The sequence below is a fragment of the Rhinichthys klamathensis genome, unplaced genomic scaffold (genome assembly GCF_029890125.1).
Source record: "Rhinichthys klamathensis goyatoka isolate OS25496 unplaced genomic scaffold, OSU_Roscu_1.1 h1tg000059l_1, whole genome shotgun sequence".
In the NCBI taxonomy this organism is placed as follows: Eukaryota; Metazoa; Chordata; class Actinopteri; order Cypriniformes; family Leuciscidae; genus Rhinichthys; species Rhinichthys klamathensis.
This window is the reverse complement of record NW_026606604.1, coordinates 5,709,442-5,729,520: the sequence shown is the minus strand read 5'-3', so window position 1 is coordinate 5,729,520 and position 20,079 is coordinate 5,709,442. Positions and strand designations below refer to the sequence as shown.

Sequence of the window (20,079 nt, the reverse complement as noted above, 5' to 3'; positions counted from 1 at the left end):
GGATATGGAGTATCTAATTCTTTCGAGATGTAACGTAGAAGTGAGTCCAGTTAGCCAGTCAGAAAAGAAAGATAAAGGCTTTGGACCTGTGCATGCATGGATATGCTCACTCACACTACCGTGCACACACACACACGCGCACACACATTCATGTAAACAAACAAACTATTTTTAGTATTACAGGCTTTCTTTCTCACAGATCACTTTATCTTTAACTTTATTGTTAGATCAATGAGCCCTACAATCAATCAGTTTCAAAAACATACGAAACCTGTACTAATTAAAAAAAAAAAAAAAAAAGTTGACAAAAAGATTGAATCCAATATTTGGTGATAAAGCATAACGAGCGATTTACAAGCATTTTTTTTTTGTAAGCCGGTCATTTTTGACCGCGAACTCCACAAGTGGGACTTTGTTCCATTTTGTACAAAATTAAAGCATTTCAAAACAAATTTCCTGGTTAAATATTCAAGCACACTAGTGTGATATTCCCCATATTTTGTTGAATATTGACAAATTTATCCACAAATAAGGCTTTTATTACTCCAAAACTGAGGTGCATGAGCTCAGATCAATGAGGCCTAGTAGGCCCACAATTAATCAGTTTCAAAAAGAAATACAAAACCTGTGCCAATTGACAGACATGAAGTTAATTAAAGATTGAATCCAATATTTGGTGATAATATAGCATAACAAACGATTTACAAACAATTTTTAAAAGTCCGGCCATTTTTGACCGAGAACACAAAAGGTGTTACTGGGTTTACAACAAAGCACAAGGGTTAAGCTCCACTTTATTGACTATTTAAGGTGATCTAGTAAGAGTCTTGAATATATTCTCTCAGACACAAGCAGTGAGAGTTGAAGATCGACTGTGACAATGGAGACACAAAGGATCCTCATGAGGAGTTTGGCTGTTGTGTTTTTTGCATCTGTGATCTGGACTATAACAGGTAAAGTGCTTGAATCTGTTTGTATATTATTATATCTGATGCAGAATATTGAGGTTTTCCTTGTTCTTCAGTCTCAGCAGATGCTCAAAATAAGGGGATAGAGGGACAATGCTGTAAAGTCGTCTCCAGACTAACTCGAGCAGAGTTTACTGATCCTATCATCAGTTTCAGGATGCTAAAACATAGTTCTCCTCCATGTGTGAAGGCCGTCGTGTAAGAATCACAGTTCTTTTCTAAAGAAATATGTCATGATTAGAGATCAACAGCATCTGATGCTAGATTTCTGTTTTAACTTTTTCACTCTCTTTAACAGCGCTGAGACTGAACGAGGAGAGTTCTGCCTTGACTGGAGAGTACGATGGGTGCAGGAGGAAGCTAAGCAGTTTTTGTAAGTTAAACCCAACAAGTGTGGTGAAACATACCTGACTTTGTAACAACATAATCTTATGTTCTATATGGAACAATAAACTAGATAAAATTAAAAGGCAGTACCTGTATAATTCTTATGATAACGGTGGACTGAATTTAAAAAATCTTCAAATGATGGACTGTTCCTTGAAAGCCTCCTGGGTTGCTAAAATTTATCACAACAAACAATGGATCACGAGCCAGAGATTATATTCAGCCTTTTCCTTTTTCTCGAACAATATATTTCCCTTTTACCACTTAAAAACAATACATATTGATAAACTATTTCAAAATGCTTGGTTGAATTTCCAGTACCACACTTCAGATATAATTGAAGATATTCAGACACAGTTGCTATGGATGAATTCAAACATTACGGTTGGAGACAAGCCATTGTTGTGGGAGGAATCTGTCAAAAATGGGTTAATTTTTGTCAATGACCTTTTAGACTTATCTGGAGATTTTATTTCTTATGAAAATTTGAGCATTTTTTTTTTTGGCATTTGTCTCGATCGGTTACAATTCAACCAGCTGATTTCTGCAATTCCTAAAACTTGGGAAATAGAATTGCAAAATGGTAAGAAGAATAAATTAATGGTTTGTCTCCCACCAATGAGATGCCTAAAATGGTTGTCTGGTGTAAAGATAAATAAAATAATATATATTTGGAATTTAAATATTACAGGCACTGCACTTTTTCCACACAGAACCTGCCGGTTTTGGGAAGATGAATTTAATGATCCAATTTTGTGGAAAGATTACTATAGAATAATTTATAGAACTACAATTGATTCATATTCCAGAACATTTCAACTTAAAATCTTTTATAAAATTATTGCAACAAAAAAATATTTACTCAATTGGCAGATAGAAAAGGATCCCTGTTGCAGGTTCTGTGTGGATGAGGAGGAGGACTTGATGCATTTGTTTTATTTTTGCCCATATGTGTCTAAGTTTTGGGTCAGTATACAGTCATGGTTAAGGTCTATGGATATTGTTTTACGAACCACACCTCAGAATATTTTGTTATGTGTCTTTGAGGGTAAATGCACACATTTTTTTTAATATGATTATCTTGATGGGTAAAATGTTTATTTTTAAAGCTAAAACTATATAAAATTTATGTATAAAAAATTAAGAACAGTTATAGCAACAAATAACAACAGAATAACTGAGCATGAAAAGAAATGTAATGTCTGCTTACTTGAGTTAGAGATATAAATAGGTGTACTTAAGGCATGCCATGTGTTATGTCATAAATGTTTTGCTAATTGTATTGTATTTTGTTTATTGATTTTTGCTCAGTATTATTGATTTATTCTAATTTATAATTTATTCGATTTATTGTTTGCTTGTGCTTCCTTTCTATTTATAGTTTGCTTTCCAGTCACAACACTATGAATGTGTGGATGATTGTGGTTGTGATTGCGTTATGAATGCATGGGGGAGTGATTGGGGGGGGTGGGGGGTTTGAAGCTTGTCTTGTTATAAAAAAAATAAAACAAAAAACAATCTTATAAAGTGTTGCATGTTTAGTATACAGTAGTATTCTTGCATTCACATTGTTGTTGTTTTTTACAGCAGAGCTCAAAGAAACAAAGCCTGACTTCCACGCCACCACCAGCATCATCTATCAGTAAACTCACTCCTGAGGGAAGATCTTCCCAATCAACTGACAGATCATGAATCATGAACATCTAAAAGCAAACTCATAATGAGAACACATTATTAGAAATTCATTTATTAGGATTAACCCCTTGAGATGAATCATCTCGTTTTCGAGGGGGTCTCACCACACAGCGTATAACAGTCACTACATTGAGTGTCACTCGACATCTTGAGTGTCGTAAGAGATTGTGAGTGTGATTTTTGATCTGTGATAATTTGTGTTTATTTTAATAACGCTTGATTGACTACGACTTGGATTCTGATTTTAGTTTTGGGTTCGTTATTAATTTGTGTATATATGTGTAGCTAAATATTGTTGTTAATAAAGTTTGTCAACTTAATCAAAACAATTTGACCAAAGAGGCCTAATACCTACAGTGTTGTTAGCATTCCCATTCATGTGGCAGATGCTTTCTCCAGGTGAAATGAGTTCTTTGATAAGAACTCCTTTCAAAAATTGAAAAAAGAAAAAAAAATTCTAGTAAAAACACCTAGTAAAATTAAATGCATAGGTCTATTATTTAAAGGGGTCATGATCTACGAATTAAAAATTCCCTTGACAATTTCAACAATTTGTCAACTTCAACAATTTGAATGTCTCACCATAGCATTATTTGTTTGTATTCGGTACATTTCACTCTGGATTGTTTAGTAAATAAGTCGCAATTTCGACGGAGGCTTTGCAAACAGACTTTTACAATATGGATCTGCCAGCAACATGTAAGTAACCATGTTTATTATGATCCCTATTATAATGCACGTTCAAGCTCAAACCCCTACGCAACATTTTGCCACGGTTTCCGGGTTGAACATGTTTCTTGGAAACGGTGTGCCTTGTGCACTGGTTTTGAACATAGACAAGAAAAATGTTAAATAGTACTTTTTCTCTTGTTTGGTGAATGTCAGCCCAATCAGCAGCAACATGTATATAAACCACGCGGTATTAAAGAGACAGCTCACACAATGGGTCCAAGTAAAGTCGTTTACAAATAGAAGACATGTTTGTCGTAAGAGTTTTAAAGTAAAAATATAGGTAGCATATATGATCAGCAATAATGATAAGCCTAATTATGGAAGCAAATAAGAGACATAACTATTTGAAATTTAACAGCCACTGAATACTTATATTTTATTTTGAAAAACATTTATCTGAATTTATTTGCTCTGAATTCACCTCTTTGAAATTATTTTACTTTGGAAACCATGTATCTGAATTTATTTGTTTTTAAGAATTTACCTCTGAAATTTAAATAGGCCTATGAAAATTCTTGATTTCCATTTTAAAAACCCGAATTTCGATGAAGACACGGGCACACGGCCCTTCAAACAGATAAGAGCGTTCGAATCAGAGGCTAAAATATTTTAAACAAACATCATGCATTAAAATAAGAAGATATAAACTCATTTGCTGTTTTGTGGTGAGAATTTCCATCTTGTTGTTCTCTGAAATGATCACACGCTTTGTGGACCTGCTGTGGTCTGTACAACAGCACATTTCTCCCATTAGTGGTTCACTGTGGTAAAGCGCTATGTGTGGTTATAAATGTCCATTTTGACTGACTATGAAAAACAAGATGTGGTTGTTGGTCACTAAACTATGGTTGGCATTAAAAACATTTAGGATACTCAAAAGTCATTGCCTAGACATCACCCACAAGCAAATGCATCCAAAAGAGTTTTAATTCTTCATTTCAGTTTTGTTTGTATGCACTTTTTTTTTTAGAAGTGTTGCTTTTGCTTTTTTAACTGTTAGTAAATCTCATTTTAAAAAATACAAATAGAAAACATTGATAATAAATATATCCATTAAGCCAATGTTGTTAAAAGTCAGAAAGAGGTGCGTTATGATGCCATATAATCACAACACATCATCATCAATCACATCATATTCAGTGCAAATTCAATAATTTGCTAATGTGGCTGGGAGCAAAACATGTTAGGTGTATAATAATTTTTGAAATTATGATTTAACAAATATTATTCAGTTGTGTATAAATAACTTCAGCCAATGTATATTCCTCAGGCCTCATCATAACATGACCAAACCTTATTTTACCCTGGAAAGCAAGAAGAAAGAGAATGTGATCAGCTTAAAGATAACTGAATCAGAATGTCAGAATGAGCATTATTCGCCATGGAATTCTTGGTACATACATATATACATTTATGATACAAGAGCAGAAAGAACATTAAATAAGACAAAGGAAATAATAATAATAATAATACATTTGGAACTGAAGACTTATGTGCAGATTTGTGCATTATGTACAGCTATATATAAATAAAATATGTATATATATTTATTGTCTCTCAAATACTGACAATTAGAAAATCTGCAAACTTAAATTACAGCAGACTAATGTATGAGAGATTCTGACCTGAACACTATTGTGAATCCAGTCCTGGTGCAGATCATTAGTTCTTGCACAACCTTTAGCGAAAACAATCATACAGAAAGAGTAAATATAATGTAATCAGTGTTGGGTGTGATGGATTACTCTTAGTTTTTCTGAAATGTTATTACAGTTACTACTGATGTAATAACATCAAATAATCTAGAAGAATTCTATATAAAACAATAGTGGATTTAACATGCAAATTTAACATCTAATGTTAAAATGTAACCTCCCTTTAAATAGGGAGAAGACGAATTTCAAGAAAAATGTATGTAATTTTATATTATTTATTAGAAAGAATTAAAAGAAGTTTTGTGTCTTGTATCGTTCAACTTCTGAGGCTGATTTAGAAGGTATTAGTAATACTGTAAGTAATGGAATCATTTTTAGAGAGAGTAATTAGTACAGTAATCTGATTAATTTGTTAAAGATGTAATCAGTATAGCTATAATTATTTTAGAGTAACTGAATGTAATCAGATTACTTTAATGCTGTCTGATGTTATCATGGAAATAAAATCATGTTTAAGTAATATTAACCTTTCTGCAGTCGTGTTCCTCTCCAACACACACAGACACTTGACCCCAGTAACAGCAGCAGAAGCACACAGACGACAGGCAGCCACGGGCCGATACTGAGGATCACTGAATCATGACTTAAAATATCTGTATCCTGCTGATACACATCTCCAGTGCTCACATCTACACACATGACACAGAAAAATACAGATTTCTAATTCAGTAATTCGGTTTGATACATGATGCAAAATAAATAAAGTTAACATATTTGTCTTTTAACCAATTAAATTAAAAATACACTAGGAAAGTGTTCGATGAAAAAATCTGGGGAAAATCTTACCTTCATATTCCAGTTTTGTGCAGTGAGTTTGCTCAATCATACATTCAGTGCAGCAGTAGAGCATCAGATCAGTGTCTGTGATGTTCATCAGAAGCAGAGAGTGAGTGTTTGTGGATGAACTGAAAGCTTTTATTCGCCCAGTGTAACTTGGGTGAATATAGGAGGGTTCTGGTTTAGAGTTACCTCCATACAGATGTTCTAGTTTCAAAATTCTGACAAATGTTTGGTTTCCATTTGTAATGATCCATGTAACCTCTGTATCATCTTTAATGTTACAGGGAAGTGTTGTGTTTCCTCCTGGATGAACTTTCACTGATGATCCTTCAGTGAGAATCAATGAGATGACAGTGAAATCTAGAGATGAAACAGTAACCAATAGTTGACAGCAATAACTTGACAATCTGGATCTGATTATTGACATTTATTCATGTAGCAAATGTTTTTAACAAAAGCAACTTACAAACAAGAAATATCTCAAGCAAATTATCATACAAAAGTAAAATAAAGACACTTGGATTTCTTGATAATTTTATACTCACATATAATTTGTATCAGGATCATGTTCTTGTTCTTTTTTTGTGATTTGTAGCCATGCATTTACATCTGTGATTTTGTGTGATAATTTTTTATGTGTGGATGCTACAAGTAAGAGCTAATTCGTGGTTAGCTGTGCATTCAGTTATTTTATTGCAGGAAGTGGAGGCAAAGAACAGTGATCAAACTGACTGAAACTACCAGTGCATTAAACGGTTTTAATGCACTCCCAGCCAATCAGAATTGAGTATTCAGTATCCATGGTCAATTTTTGGCTAAAAGCTATTAAATGATGTTGTGATGTCATTGCGTGATATTGCATGATATCCAGGTATTTCTTAAAACAGAGATCACCACTCACTCACCATTTATACAACAGATAATTTGGTAACACTTTAGTATACTTAACCATTTGATACAATACCTTTACTTACATGCTATAGTGCACTTACCCCAAAGCTAAACTTTAACCCCTTATCTTAATCCTCCCCTTAGTTCTAATCATACCTTAAGCTCATTGGCAGTAAATGTGGGAATTTCCCAGTAACACAGTAACAATAGTTCATACTATTAGGTATTTAATGTTAGTTAAGGTCACCTAATATAAAGCGTGACCGATAAGTTTAATGCCAACGAGTTTGCAGAGTCCCAGACAGATGCGTTTAAACTAATCGACACAGAAATTCAGAAGGTGATAAGAGAAAAATGATGAAATCATCTACAAAACTAAATGTGCATGCAATGGACAGGGAGCAGCGTAGTGATTGGAGACAAACATGGGAGATGAAAAATTCAGATTTATGGTAAATAAAACTCAAAGAGTGTGTTTGAACTATAGCAGAATTTGTAACATAAAATAAAAATAACATAACATAAAATGCTTATAAAGAATACACATATTTAGTATAGTGTTCTACACCATTTTTAGTGGTGCTCTTGAAGTAATATTCACATGTATGGATCAAATTGTGGCACATAAATCAACCCTGGGTCAAATCTGGTCCAGTGGGCTGGGTCAGGGTGGCTTTTTTGATTCAGGCTAGCAGGCAGCCTTTCAATATTACACTGTCTTATTGTCTACTCACAGCCTAGTAACCATTTAGAGCACCCTAGTAACCGTATAGCAACATAAACCAGCCATAGCTCAGAGTCAGAATATCATAGAGACATGGGATAGTGCACTGTGGCCCATTGTTCTGTACACAGTCAAGGGGGAAAACTGATGATCATTGTAATATTGACACCTCTCGGTTACTTCAGAAAATGTACCTGTTGTAAATGTATCTTTTTGCGGCAGCAGCAGAACTCAAAGAAATAAACCAGCTGAAACCCATGTGTTCTAGCTCCTGACTTCCACACAACCACTAACATCATCCATTAGTAACTCCAGACAAGAAGTCTGATGTGCATCTAAGTGACTGATTTGTACGAGAAAAAAGGGGAAATGTTGATTGGGAAATGATGATGTGCGCTTGAACAACTGTAATCTGAAACTACAAATAAAGCATGATCAGCAACTACCGATTTTGCTTGGTTGATATTTTCGAGTGTGTACAGGCTTTCATAGGGCCTGTGAACTTGAGTGTTGACAAGGTTAATGTCCACTCTCCAGAGTACAAGTACTTTTCAACTTTTCTGGTCTCCTCCACAACTTTTTTTCAACTTTTCTGGCCATCCTCCGGCATCTGGAAAGTGTATACCCACAGTCCATGTCACCGTTCGCGTCATCAAACCCAGAGTGCAGCCAGCAATCACCCCACACTACGGACACGACTCCAGAGCCTTGTCCAGACAGGGAGTTTGCGATTTTTACAATACAGATTGTTTCAAAGCAGCTTTACAGCAATAACAGGAAAATGATGCAACAAAGTTTGTTTCTGCTGTGCAGCAGATCTAGAAGAAAATAGCGGAAGAAAATGCAGAAGCTCCGTCTTCGCTGGTTCCCTTCAGCCCATTGACTTCTCCCCTGACACTTTACTGTGTGGACAAGCCATGGTCTTACAGTCGTCAGGGTTTAATGCTGCCTAAAATCAAGTGAAATTCACCTTTCTGCAATCCTGTTTCTCAAAGACACCAGTAGCAGAAGCACAGAGGACAGGCAGCCACGGGATGACACTGATGATCTGGATCATGATGACTGATATTATTTGTATCCTGCTGCTCTACATATTCAGTGATCTCATCTACACACAACAATACAGAAAATGTATAGAAGATTCCATGCATGCCATTGCTTAATATGTTCATTTCATTGGTATATTTAAGTCGGGGGAAAAGCCTTAAATGAAGTTTTGTTTTTGAAGTACAATTATTTACCCTCACATCATTCCAAATCCATATGAATTAATTTTGAAACATTTAATTAGGCTTAAACCCAAACCATATTTCGCCACTAACAGTGGGCATGACAATTTTTTCATCAGCACAGTCCACTGATGTCCACGCACACTGTCCATGTGTAGCCCAATTTTTCCTGCTGTGTGGATAAATGTCTTCCAGGTTTCTAACAGAGATCACACCCTATACTCCCTATTTAATACATCAGATAATTTTACTGCCGATAAATTTACTGAGTCTCAATCAGTAAACATGTGTTTACTGAGTTTGTAGTGGCAAACTAAACTATGAAGCACACATGAAACAGAACAATGATGAAATCATCCACAAAAATAAATGTGCTTGCAAAGGACAGGGTGTAGCCCAAGTTCCGCTTTATTGACTATTTAAGGTGATCTAGTAAGAGTCTTGAATATATTCTCTCAGACACAAGCAGTGAGAGTTGAAGATCGACTGTGACAATGGAGACACAAAGGATCCTCATGAGGAGTTTGGCTGTTGTGTTTTTTGCATCTGTGATCTGGACTATAACAGGTAAAGTGCTTGAAACTGTTTGTATATTATTATATCTGATGCAGAATATTGAGGTTTACCTTGTTCTTCAGTCTCAGCAGATGCTAAAGAGAAGAAGGTGGGGACATGCTGTACTGTCGTCTCCAGACTAACTCGAGAAGAGTTTCCTGATCCTATCATCGGTTTCAGGATGCTAAAACATAGTCCTCCATGTGTCAGGGCCGTCCTGTAAGAATCACAGATCTTTTCTAAAGAAAACATGTCATGATTAGAGATCAACAGCATCTGATGCTAGATTTCTGTTTTAACTTTTTCACTCTCTTTAACAGCGCTGAGACTGAACGAGGAGAGTTCTGCCTTGACTGGAGACAAGCATGGGTGCAGGAGGAAGTTAAGCAGTTTTTGTAAGTTAAAACCTGATGAAAACTGAATTTGTAACAACAAAAAAATGTTTATTAACTGTTCACATATTTAGTATAGTGTTCTACACCATTTTTAGTGGTGCTTTTGAAGTACCACTCGCAGTTTCTTCAGAAAATGTATAGAAATGTATCTGTAGAAATGTTTTAATTTCTTTTTTGCAGCAGAGGTCAAAGAAATAACCAGGTGAGCTTGTGATCCAGCTCCTGACTTACATGTCTCCCGTGTCGTCCATATCACCCATGTCATATCATCTATGACATCCATTAGTAACTACTGTATACGCAGGGTGACGCAAGAATTTGTATAAGAAAAACATGGAAATGTTTGATGATGTGCACTGAAACTAAAAAAATAAACTCTGATGAGCAACAACTGGTTTTGCTTGCTTAATGATTCTGAGCATGTGCCAGAATATATAAAGGGATATATTTCCAGAACTAACATTTAAGTGTTCAAAAATGTTTTTGTGTTTTGAATTTTGTTGTTTTACAATTAGAAAAATAAAGGTTCACTGGGGTTCCGTACTACATACCCTATGTTCTTGACTCAAAAAAAAAACTAAACCTAAAATCCAAAAAGGTTCTATATTGCATATACTTTCATATATAAAGGGTTATTTTCATTTTTTTAGTTAAAGGATGCTTACAAGCCGTTGAATTCATTAAATATTTGTATATTTAATATTAAATTATTTAATATTTTATTTAATATTTTCAAATTTATTTTTGACTTTCATATTTATGCTGTTGAATTAATAAAATATTTTCATATTTGATATTTTAGTTAATATTTTCATATATATTTTGAACTTTCATATTTAAAGGGTTATTTAACGGTAATTTATTTTTCTAGCAATAAAGTATGGTTTACGAACTGAGTTCATAAAATTTAATTTAAATAAAAAAATAATTAAAACAAAATTCATTAAAATGAAATCCATAAAACTGATCCCATGATGGGAACCCCTAAAATATTATATGTAATAAGCTGACAGAACCTTTTTTTTCTAAGAGTGCAGTTTTTTATAAAATGCCACATTACAGCTATATTACACTGCATAAAAGGGAATATTTGAAAAACCATAACATGGGCACTCTAGCTTGAATGTTACTCAACACCCTTGGCTCATTAGTATTGGGCCTCCACTCACTCACACCATTTCAGAGATCCACTCTTGACATCACACATTAACCTGAATGGTTACAAGGTAGTTTGTGATGTCAGAAACACCAGCATTTCCAACCCACGTTTTTGAGACTGTCTTATGGTTCACTGCAGTTTAAAGGAGAAAATACTCAGCATTGGTGCTGACTTATGATTTTGCAAATGGTTTGTCTTAAAGCATATTAAAAACACCACATAGATAGACAGTAAACAACATTAAAAGCTGGATTTTCACCACAGGGGGACTTTAACACAACACTTGGTATTAAAAATTCCTATGTGCTTTGAGTATGGTGAATTGACATGCACTATATTGCCGATAGAGGGGGGCAGAGAACACAGAATAAAGTCAGAGACGAGCATTTTCCTAGAGAGAGAGAGAGGATGGAATAATTCAGGCTTCTTGTAAGCATCTTGCTGTTCTCCACTGCTCTTCTTCCTTATATCAGCAGCTAAGAAAGCAGCTAATATGTTTCAATAACAGAACAAGAACTTATTCCCTCTGGCTTGAGGTATTCCATGTCTCAGGAGTTTTTGTGCCATTCATATCTGCCTTTCATGCCTTGAAGAATAATAGGAAACAGCAAATTACACAACAGTGGCCATAAGAGAGGAACTTTTCATCAGCAGATTAAAGCCAATACTCATTAACACATCATGTAAATATTTTATTAAAATAGCTCTTGTATAGTTTGAAGTAGGGATAATTATTTCTCAGAATACATCAGTTAATTGAATGATACATTAAAATGTTAAAATTCACACCCACACCATTGCTATTGTCCTTGGCAAATCTCATAATTTATACATAGCAACCTTCTGATACAGGAATATCAGGAATATGCACGTCAATCGTCGTGTCATTAATCTGTGTGGTGACAGAGTTTCGATAGAACAATCGTCTCTTATGGATTATTACAACAACTAATCTAATAGAACATCTATAAATTGCATTGCTCCACACCAAAGGTCCTAATTTGTGTTGAGCATTTAAGAAACATCAACAGCCCGTTTACTCTCTGCCTCGTGGATATTTTAGACCCGTCCCTGGAGACGGAGCTCAGAGTGTTCTTTTTTCCTGGTCAGGAAATTCATTATTCAAGGTGTATAAACCCCCCATCTGCTGCCTGTCTGGCTTAAACACACCACTGTCTGTCTGAGCCAGTGGAAATGTTTGACTCCATCACCTCACTGTAGCAGAGCCACAAACAGCACACACATTCATAAATTCAACATCACCTGTTGTTTATCTGATATTTATCCCTTCAAAGGCATCTAAAACATGCTTTATCTTGATATATCCAAAAACAACAGTATTCATATGGTACATTTCCAGTAAGCATGGCATTATCTTTATTCAATTCAAAAAAGTATGGTATTACCATAGTAAATTGTGGTATTAGTACCTAGTCCAAAAACACTACATTGGTATATGTCCAAAACATGGTAATGGTTTGCATTTTTTGTGTGTGTTTATCAGAATTGTTATACATATTTTATATTCCCATGTTTTTGAACATGTACCATTTGTTTTTTGGACAGAATGTAGATTTTTTTTTAATTTTTTTATAATTTACCATTTTAATACTGTATGTAGTTTTGTATATGTATGACGATAATGCTTTTTTAAATGTACCAAGCTAATAGCACAATTGCTGTACTATGGTATATCAAGGTACCATAGTATTATCGTCTGATATAATGTACTGTAATGGTAAACAAAAGCCATCTCCAATTTAAAATAGTATGTACAAAATTGGTGCAAATGTTTGTTGTTTTTGGATGTGGCTTTTTTTAAGGCATCAATATCAGCATATAAACTCCTGACTCACCTGGGCACGAACCTCCTCTCAGAAAAGAGCAGTTTCTCAGTGAGAGGTTTCTGCTTATAGCAGGAGATATCGATGAGGCCAGCCTGAGCTCCAGAGGAGAACAGGAAAGAAGGAACACCTTGCTGTGTGGCCACATTGACAAGCAGGGGGCAAATGCAACAGCACAGCTGTTCCTAGTGGACAACATGTTTTCAAAGACTCCCAGACATTGTATGTGTGAACAGGGGTCAATGACCGGTCGTAGCATCCCAAAAGGCCATTTCTATCCTTCTAAAGCTTGTGCCACCCAATTACTGATACCAGTCAGCAATTTGGACGGTGTACATTTGAAATGCCTGTCTATTTCCATCCGATGCAAGGATTCTGAAAGCAGATTCGCAGTTCCCAAGAGTATAGCGTGTGGAGGTTTCCACTTCACTGGCTTTTGAGCACACGGTTCGTACTGTTGCCACATCCACAGGCTGACAACTCAGCTCTTGTCACAGGATTGGATGCATGTCATTTCGGCCTAATACCCATGTCAAATGCTTTAGCTGAGGCACAGAGGTCAACAGCGCTGATAAGTCGGGACGAATCGTGATGGATCATTGCCAAAATTAAGCATCTGGAGATTTTTTGGGTGAAGGGATAAGACACAGGTGTTCATTAGCAAGTCAGAAGCATTTGATATGGTCTAATGTAGGAAAATAACTTTCACTTTGCTCATTTTCGTGAAGTTGTGACAGGAATACATTAGCACAACATTTACAAATTCCATTGGCAAAATTGTAGCTATCAACTGGCTTATTTGAAACTTTATGAAGAAAATGTATGTTGTGTTTGCCTATGCGAAACTCACTGAAAATAATAATGAATGAAAGCTAATTCGAAATGTTTACAAAAAAAAAACTAACAAAAAATGACAAAAGCACAAGCTTAACATAAATTAAAGCTAACCACAATTACGACAGCATATTGTATATGATTTTCATGTGATTTGGGCTGCAGTATTTGGACTAAGAAAGGATGCTTTCATGAGAAATGCTAAGCTGTTTTAGCGATTAGCTTATTCTAAAATGCTACAAACAACATATTTCTGCTTCATCGTATGACCAAAATCCCCATAAGCAGATCGCAATCATAAGTTATTACAAACACTCGATGGTGGTTTAAAGTGAGTTATGAGTAAAAGCGTAGTAGCTATTAATTCCAGGAATATTCATGGGATTAGCTTGATGCTAATTGTAGCTATAGCCTAATCCACCTGTTACCAGACACGATTTTATTTCCTTATGTATGTTGTCAAAAGAATTCACATAAGGTCATAAGACAATGTTTTGATTTCTAGAAAGTCTTTTGAAAATGGCGGGTATGTATATCAGGATCAAAGTGGATGGTAAAGTTATATTATGCAGTAACACGATTTCAGTAATAATATTAGAGTTACCTGGGCAGTACTGCGTTACAAGTAATACAATACAGTAATACAATGACTTTTGCAGTAACTAGTAGTGTAACTATTTTAGATTTCAGTAATATTACTAAAATTTTCATTTATTCATAGCCTACATTGTTGCAACAACATCTAGGCCTAGGTCAAGTGCCATTGTTTAAATGCTTCAGAGTTTCAGTTATTGTGCTTTTAAATATTATGCCATGCCATCTATGTATCTTCCTGTCAAAATAAAAACTTTTTTTAAGTTTATCGTTTTGAATAGAGGTTGATGAAATTTACAGTAATGTCCGTTAGTGTAGCTACATATTGAAAAGCGGTAAAATTCAATCATTTTAACATGGAGCCACATTACAAAAGAAAAGTTTATTAAGAATGAGAATATTGAAGGATGTTGATATAGGCCTATCTTTACTTTTACAGTTGCAGGCTCACAAACTTTGTAAAAAATACTATTTATGGCACTCATGAATGTTAAATTGTGTTGATAGAAAAAAAAACGAGATACATTTCTAGTTTCAACATTATTTGTTCTTCAGAAAATGTGCAACCATTGAAAATGTGTACCAATTTACTCATGGAGCCGTGTTAACATCCCTATATCTCTGAAAAATCAACCATATTGGGCCTTTAAAATGCATAAACCAAAAGAAAAGTTTGTTAAGAATTAGAATCTAAAAGGATATTAAGATATCTTTAATAGTAACAGGCCTACAAAATTTGAGCCTGGAAACTCTGAAATTTGGTAGATTTTGACACGAATTGACCCAAATGTGTCTGAGAACCTTTTATACATCTTTTTTACACATAGGCCTATAACTGCAGACACTGCAATGACATGCACTATGTGTACAGAATAAATATTTTGAGTGTCCCTTATTATGTCCCTTATTTTCCTATAAAAAAAACACGATTGTCCCCTATAATTTCCTTTCCAGAAGTTGGCAACCCTAGTTACCAACCTAAATAATAGCTGTTTACATTACTTTTGTTGCTTCAACCCCTGACTTGAAATCAAACAATCCAATCATTCCTAGATTAATATTTGTAATCTTTACGACTTGTGAGTGCAGTGATGTCACCATGCAAGAACACTGTTGTCAAATGTAAGTTGTGGCATTACTCTGTAATTAGTTACACTACTAGTTACTGTAACACGTTACTAGTAACCCATTACTGTCCAACACTGAAAACGACACTGGTTGGATTGGGCAAAAATGATTAGTTAATTGCAGGAAATCGCTTGCAAACACTGCTAATGAGCAACATCTCTGCCATGGCAGCCCGCCATCCCTTATTCCCTAATCTTCATTCAAACAACTGTTACACTAAAGGCTGCGAAACTCCATAATCAGGCTGCGTGAATTACCGTGAAATTTCATTTGTGACATTCTGTCAGTTCAATTGTTTTTACGGAGTTGATGGCACATCTAAACATATCTTAGGAAAAATGGTGAAATAACATTCTGCTAGCTAGGGTGTTGCATGTAGAAACAGTGTGGATGTGGAAGTCAGCGGTCTGAAAATGAGAGCTGTTATTCACTGTTACTGTTTTCTCTGTCTTCAAGGAGAACCATGTTCACTCCTTTTTGAGTATACAGGAAGGCGATAAGACAACAGACTACAATAGGACAGGAAATGAGTCAAAACAACATCATCTGTGTGTGATATAATCTGTGTTGATGGTGAAGCTGATTTGTTGATCGGCAAGGGAGAAGTGTAATCGTATTTCACTGCTCCTTTTTTAGCATCCCATTTATCGTTCCCTTCACAAACCAGGATCATAAAAACAACCTTATCTACTATATCGACATCGCACGTCTAAATTATTTTGCCGTATTAAGTATATCAATTACCGCAGTATGAATCGCTGGTAGAGTCATAATAAGTGGTGAAAATTAATTTCAAATTAAATCAGCTAAATAGTGATTAAAACTGACTGAATACAGTTTAAGAACGTCCACATTTAATGTAAAATCTCAATACAGTTTACAAGAAACATTCAGCAAAAATGTAAAGAAGTGCACAACGTTATTTACATCATGTCAAACACGCCAGATTCTTCACGGAGGCATACTGTCCTCCACAATAAACCCCGGAAACCCTCCTTCAATATTTCGTTTAGACGACACACAATTCCTTTCTGCCAGGTCTAATTAAAGCTCCATCTTTTCTTCTCCCTCTGACAGTCTGATAATGATGCTGAATGCCCCTGCCCATGGCATCTGTGTCACTTTAGATGAGCGCAAGCTCGCACGTGGTGTCCCGGGGACCTTTCGCTCTTCAAGCCCGGCTGTAAGAGATCCGATCTCCTCTTCAAGCCATCGTGCAGTCTGTGGACCGCACTCCCCAGAATCTGTTTGCGACAATAACGCAGAGCGCAGCTCGCACTGAAATGTCACTTTCATACTTGCTGTGTTTTGTCAGCTCACTTGACCTAAATCTGCGTCCAACTGTCTGCTGGATTAATTATCTGTTTTTCAGTTGAATGAAAAGAGCACAGGCAGCAGGATTCATTGCAGTGAACAATTCCCCAACCCCCCTGACAATGTGAGGCAGAGCAACACAAAAGCGAAATAATCAGAAACGCCGTCAACACCTTCCATTGAAATGACTGATCAGTGGGATATGAAATCAAAGAGTTTGCGAAGTAATAACAGCGAGTCGCGTTTGGTTTATCGCTGGATCTTTTTGTAGGCCAGCTTAATATTTATGCCACCTACTCGTCGATAAAACTCATTTCATTCATAAGACTTTGCTGAATCTCCCCGCATAATAATGAAGAAATGAATTACATTCACATGCTAGAATATACATATCCTGGAAAAAGTATAATCTTATATCTGAGAGAGCTCATACTGTGGCTTTTCTCCAGAAGGTAAAAAAAAATCCCAATAATGACAAAATGGCATTATGTAATGCTGCAGACACAAGAACAGTTCTATAAAAGAGCAAACATTTTTGCTTTTTCTTACAATCACCACTTTTCGTTTGAGTGCACGACTGTCTTTTCAGTATAGGTCAGTGTCCGTGTGTATCTGAAGAAAGACATATTCTCCTGAAATAAGTCCGAGGCTAATCTGGACGCCTCCAGCGGTAATGTCCTCTTTGTTAAAACCTCACATTTGAGTTTGGTATAGAGGTGACCCACTTCTTGAATTCATCCAAGACATGTTCTTGGGGTGGCGGTTGTGTTTTCATGTGTTGATAGCATGTCTCCATGAGCCTAAGCAAATGGCTGTGGGTCTTAAGTAGCATTTACATAACACTATTATATAATTTGGCCCTAATGCTATGAAAGTGTTTACAAAAAAACAATATATATTGTGATCAGAATGATCGTTTTTAATGCACCAATACTCTCACTCAGAGGTTTGGTTTAACGTTATTTTGGTAGGCAAGCAAGATTTTGCATTGATCTGACACACTCATGCCTCATAGAGATGCTGAATCCTCATCATGTCTCCTGCATGTCAATCTCATGCTTCAGAAAGCCTCGTCCTCTTCAGCATAAAGCTTTTGAAAAAGAAAACGAGTTGTTAGCCGAGGGGCAGTGAACTAAGAGCATGATTCATATAGCGCCGCTTCTGTTCTTGGGATGTCTCACACCACGGTGGTCTCAGTCTGTAGGAAAGACTGGGCTCTGGAGTTACGATGGAATTGGGCCATGTTTTCCGTGCCATTTCTGGATATGGACGAACTGTGCAGACGGTAGTCGCGGCCGATGTAACGCTTTAAACGCAAACTCCTCCACTTTCTCTTGAGTTCGCTCTGGACCTGCAGAGCAGTCAAATATAAAACCCATTATCATTAGCACAGCCATACACAGCGTGGTAAGTCAACATGAAATCAAAATTGAACCAATTTATGTACTCAATACACATTCCTTGATTCATTGTAATTCATTTATCAGTGCAGTAATTTCAAACAAAAATACTTGTCTTTGTAATTTGTTCATCACAATGTAATTACTTGCTGCTCCACCTTTGAAAAAACTGTCACCAATCCCTCTTATTTTTTAAGCCCTCACATCTAACAACATCATTTAGACAACTTTTCATGATTCAATCAATCCCAAATTGATAAAATAGGGTCCAGCTTACATTTTTTCAAAGATTATCCTCTTTATGTCAGACATTTATTACATAATTGGCTGGATTCACAGACACTGCTTAAACTAGTCCCAGACTAAAATCCACGTTTGAGCTGTATTAACTATAAGCATCTTGCACTGACATATATTAAAATAACCTAAGCCCTGTCTGTGAAACAGACACCTATGTGTTGTGAATGTTTCATATTGACTTTAACTAGGAAGGAATACTACGGCTCTGTTCCAAAACCTAGTGAGCTGCCTGAGGAGGAGATAGCATTTTAAAGCATCATAGGCACGGAAATGAAGGGTGCTGTGACTTAATCATATTGCCTTTTAAGATACTTTGTTTTACAAACTAATAAAAAATCAATGGTGTCCAAGGTGAGAGAAATGATGATTATAAATAAAGAATGTTTAATTTGATATAAAAAAGCATTGCTAAAAACGTTCAGTGTAATTAAAATGTATTTATTTATCCCAATAATGTGTGTGTGCTATGGATTTTAATGCTTATTGGAATATCTTGCTTATCTTAGCTACATGCGAACATCAAAGTCTAGAGCTATTTGTGTTGCTGCTTTTGTAAAGTGTTCCAAGTCGCTCACTTCTAGGTTTTGGAAAAGAACTGAAGTGAGATATGTCGATAAGATTGATAAGATTGCACACTGACCTCACTATTCAAAAAACAATACAAAATCGCAACCACCAAGCCCTGTGAAAGGAACATAGAGAGTTAATGTGGTACAACATTAATAAAGCATCATATTCCATTTAAAAATTTGGAGTCAGTAAGATAAAAAAAAAAAAAAAATTGAAAGAAGCCTTAATAAAGTAGACCAGTTTTCTACTTTATTATACAGTGTATACTATATAATATAACTAATTCCTGTGATGGCAAAGCTGAATTTCCAGTCGCAAGAAACATTTTATTATTATGTAGAGAGTTCAAAATAATCGCCTGTATTTGAAATAGAAATCTTTTGTAACATTATAAATTTCTTTACTGTTACTTTTAACCAATTTAAAAAGTGAACACTCAGGCATATTCCTCACCTGAAATGATCCAAGGCCTAGGTCAAAGAATATTTTGTAGTTTTCCATCTCTCCATTTTCTTCTATGATGTAAACGAAAACAACATAGTTGACGCCAAAGAGAGGGATCAAGAGAAGTGTGGATTTGGCCAACCTCCTGAAAACAGAAAGAGGAGTAACAGGATTTGTACGGAGTGATAAGGAGGGACCCCCTGTTATGATAGCATGGCAATTTTTGTCAAATGGAGAGTCATTACCAAGCATACAATGGAGAGCTCCAAACCGAAATCGCAACTTTAGAAGAACAAAAAGGGAAAAGTGCATCTGGGAGAGCCATCAAATACACAACAGCCTCTCATGCATTAGCGACAGGGCATTCAAACATAGAACATGCCACTCTCAGCAGAACAAAAACTCAGATTGCTAAAAATCA

The 20,079-nt window shown here is 35.6% G+C and overlaps 2 protein-coding genes across 2 annotated transcripts in view; one reads left to right on the top strand and one right to left on the bottom strand.

Annotated features, from left to right (window-relative positions):
• Nucleotides 1–16,912, top strand: part of LOC130084182 (uncharacterized) — a 74,923-nt gene extending 58,011 nt beyond the window's left edge. Inside the window, exons 5-9 of the mRNA XM_056249420.1 lie at nucleotides 2,964–2,997; nucleotides 9,760–9,895; nucleotides 9,997–10,071; nucleotides 13,109–13,296; nucleotides 16,758–16,912. Coding sequence (XP_056105395.1) covers nucleotides 2,964–2,997; nucleotides 9,760–9,895; nucleotides 9,997–10,071; nucleotides 13,109–13,296; nucleotides 16,758–16,912 — 588 coding nt within the window. The remainder of the gene's footprint in view (nucleotides 1–2,963; nucleotides 2,998–9,759; nucleotides 9,896–9,996; nucleotides 10,072–13,108; nucleotides 13,297–16,757) is intronic.
• Nucleotides 16,913–17,598: 686 nt separating this feature from the next.
• The window catches only part of vipr2 (vasoactive intestinal peptide receptor 2), a 30,558-nt gene continuing 28,077 nt past the window's right edge, over nucleotides 17,599–20,079 (bottom strand). The window contains exons 11-13 of the mRNA XM_056249162.1: nucleotides 19,668–19,803; nucleotides 19,285–19,326; nucleotides 17,599–18,295 (exon numbers count right to left, since the gene is read on the bottom strand). Coding sequence (XP_056105137.1) covers nucleotides 18,122–18,295; nucleotides 19,285–19,326; nucleotides 19,668–19,803 — 352 coding nt within the window. The 3' untranslated portion in view covers nucleotides 17,599–18,121. The remainder of the gene's footprint in view (nucleotides 18,296–19,284; nucleotides 19,327–19,667; nucleotides 19,804–20,079) is intronic.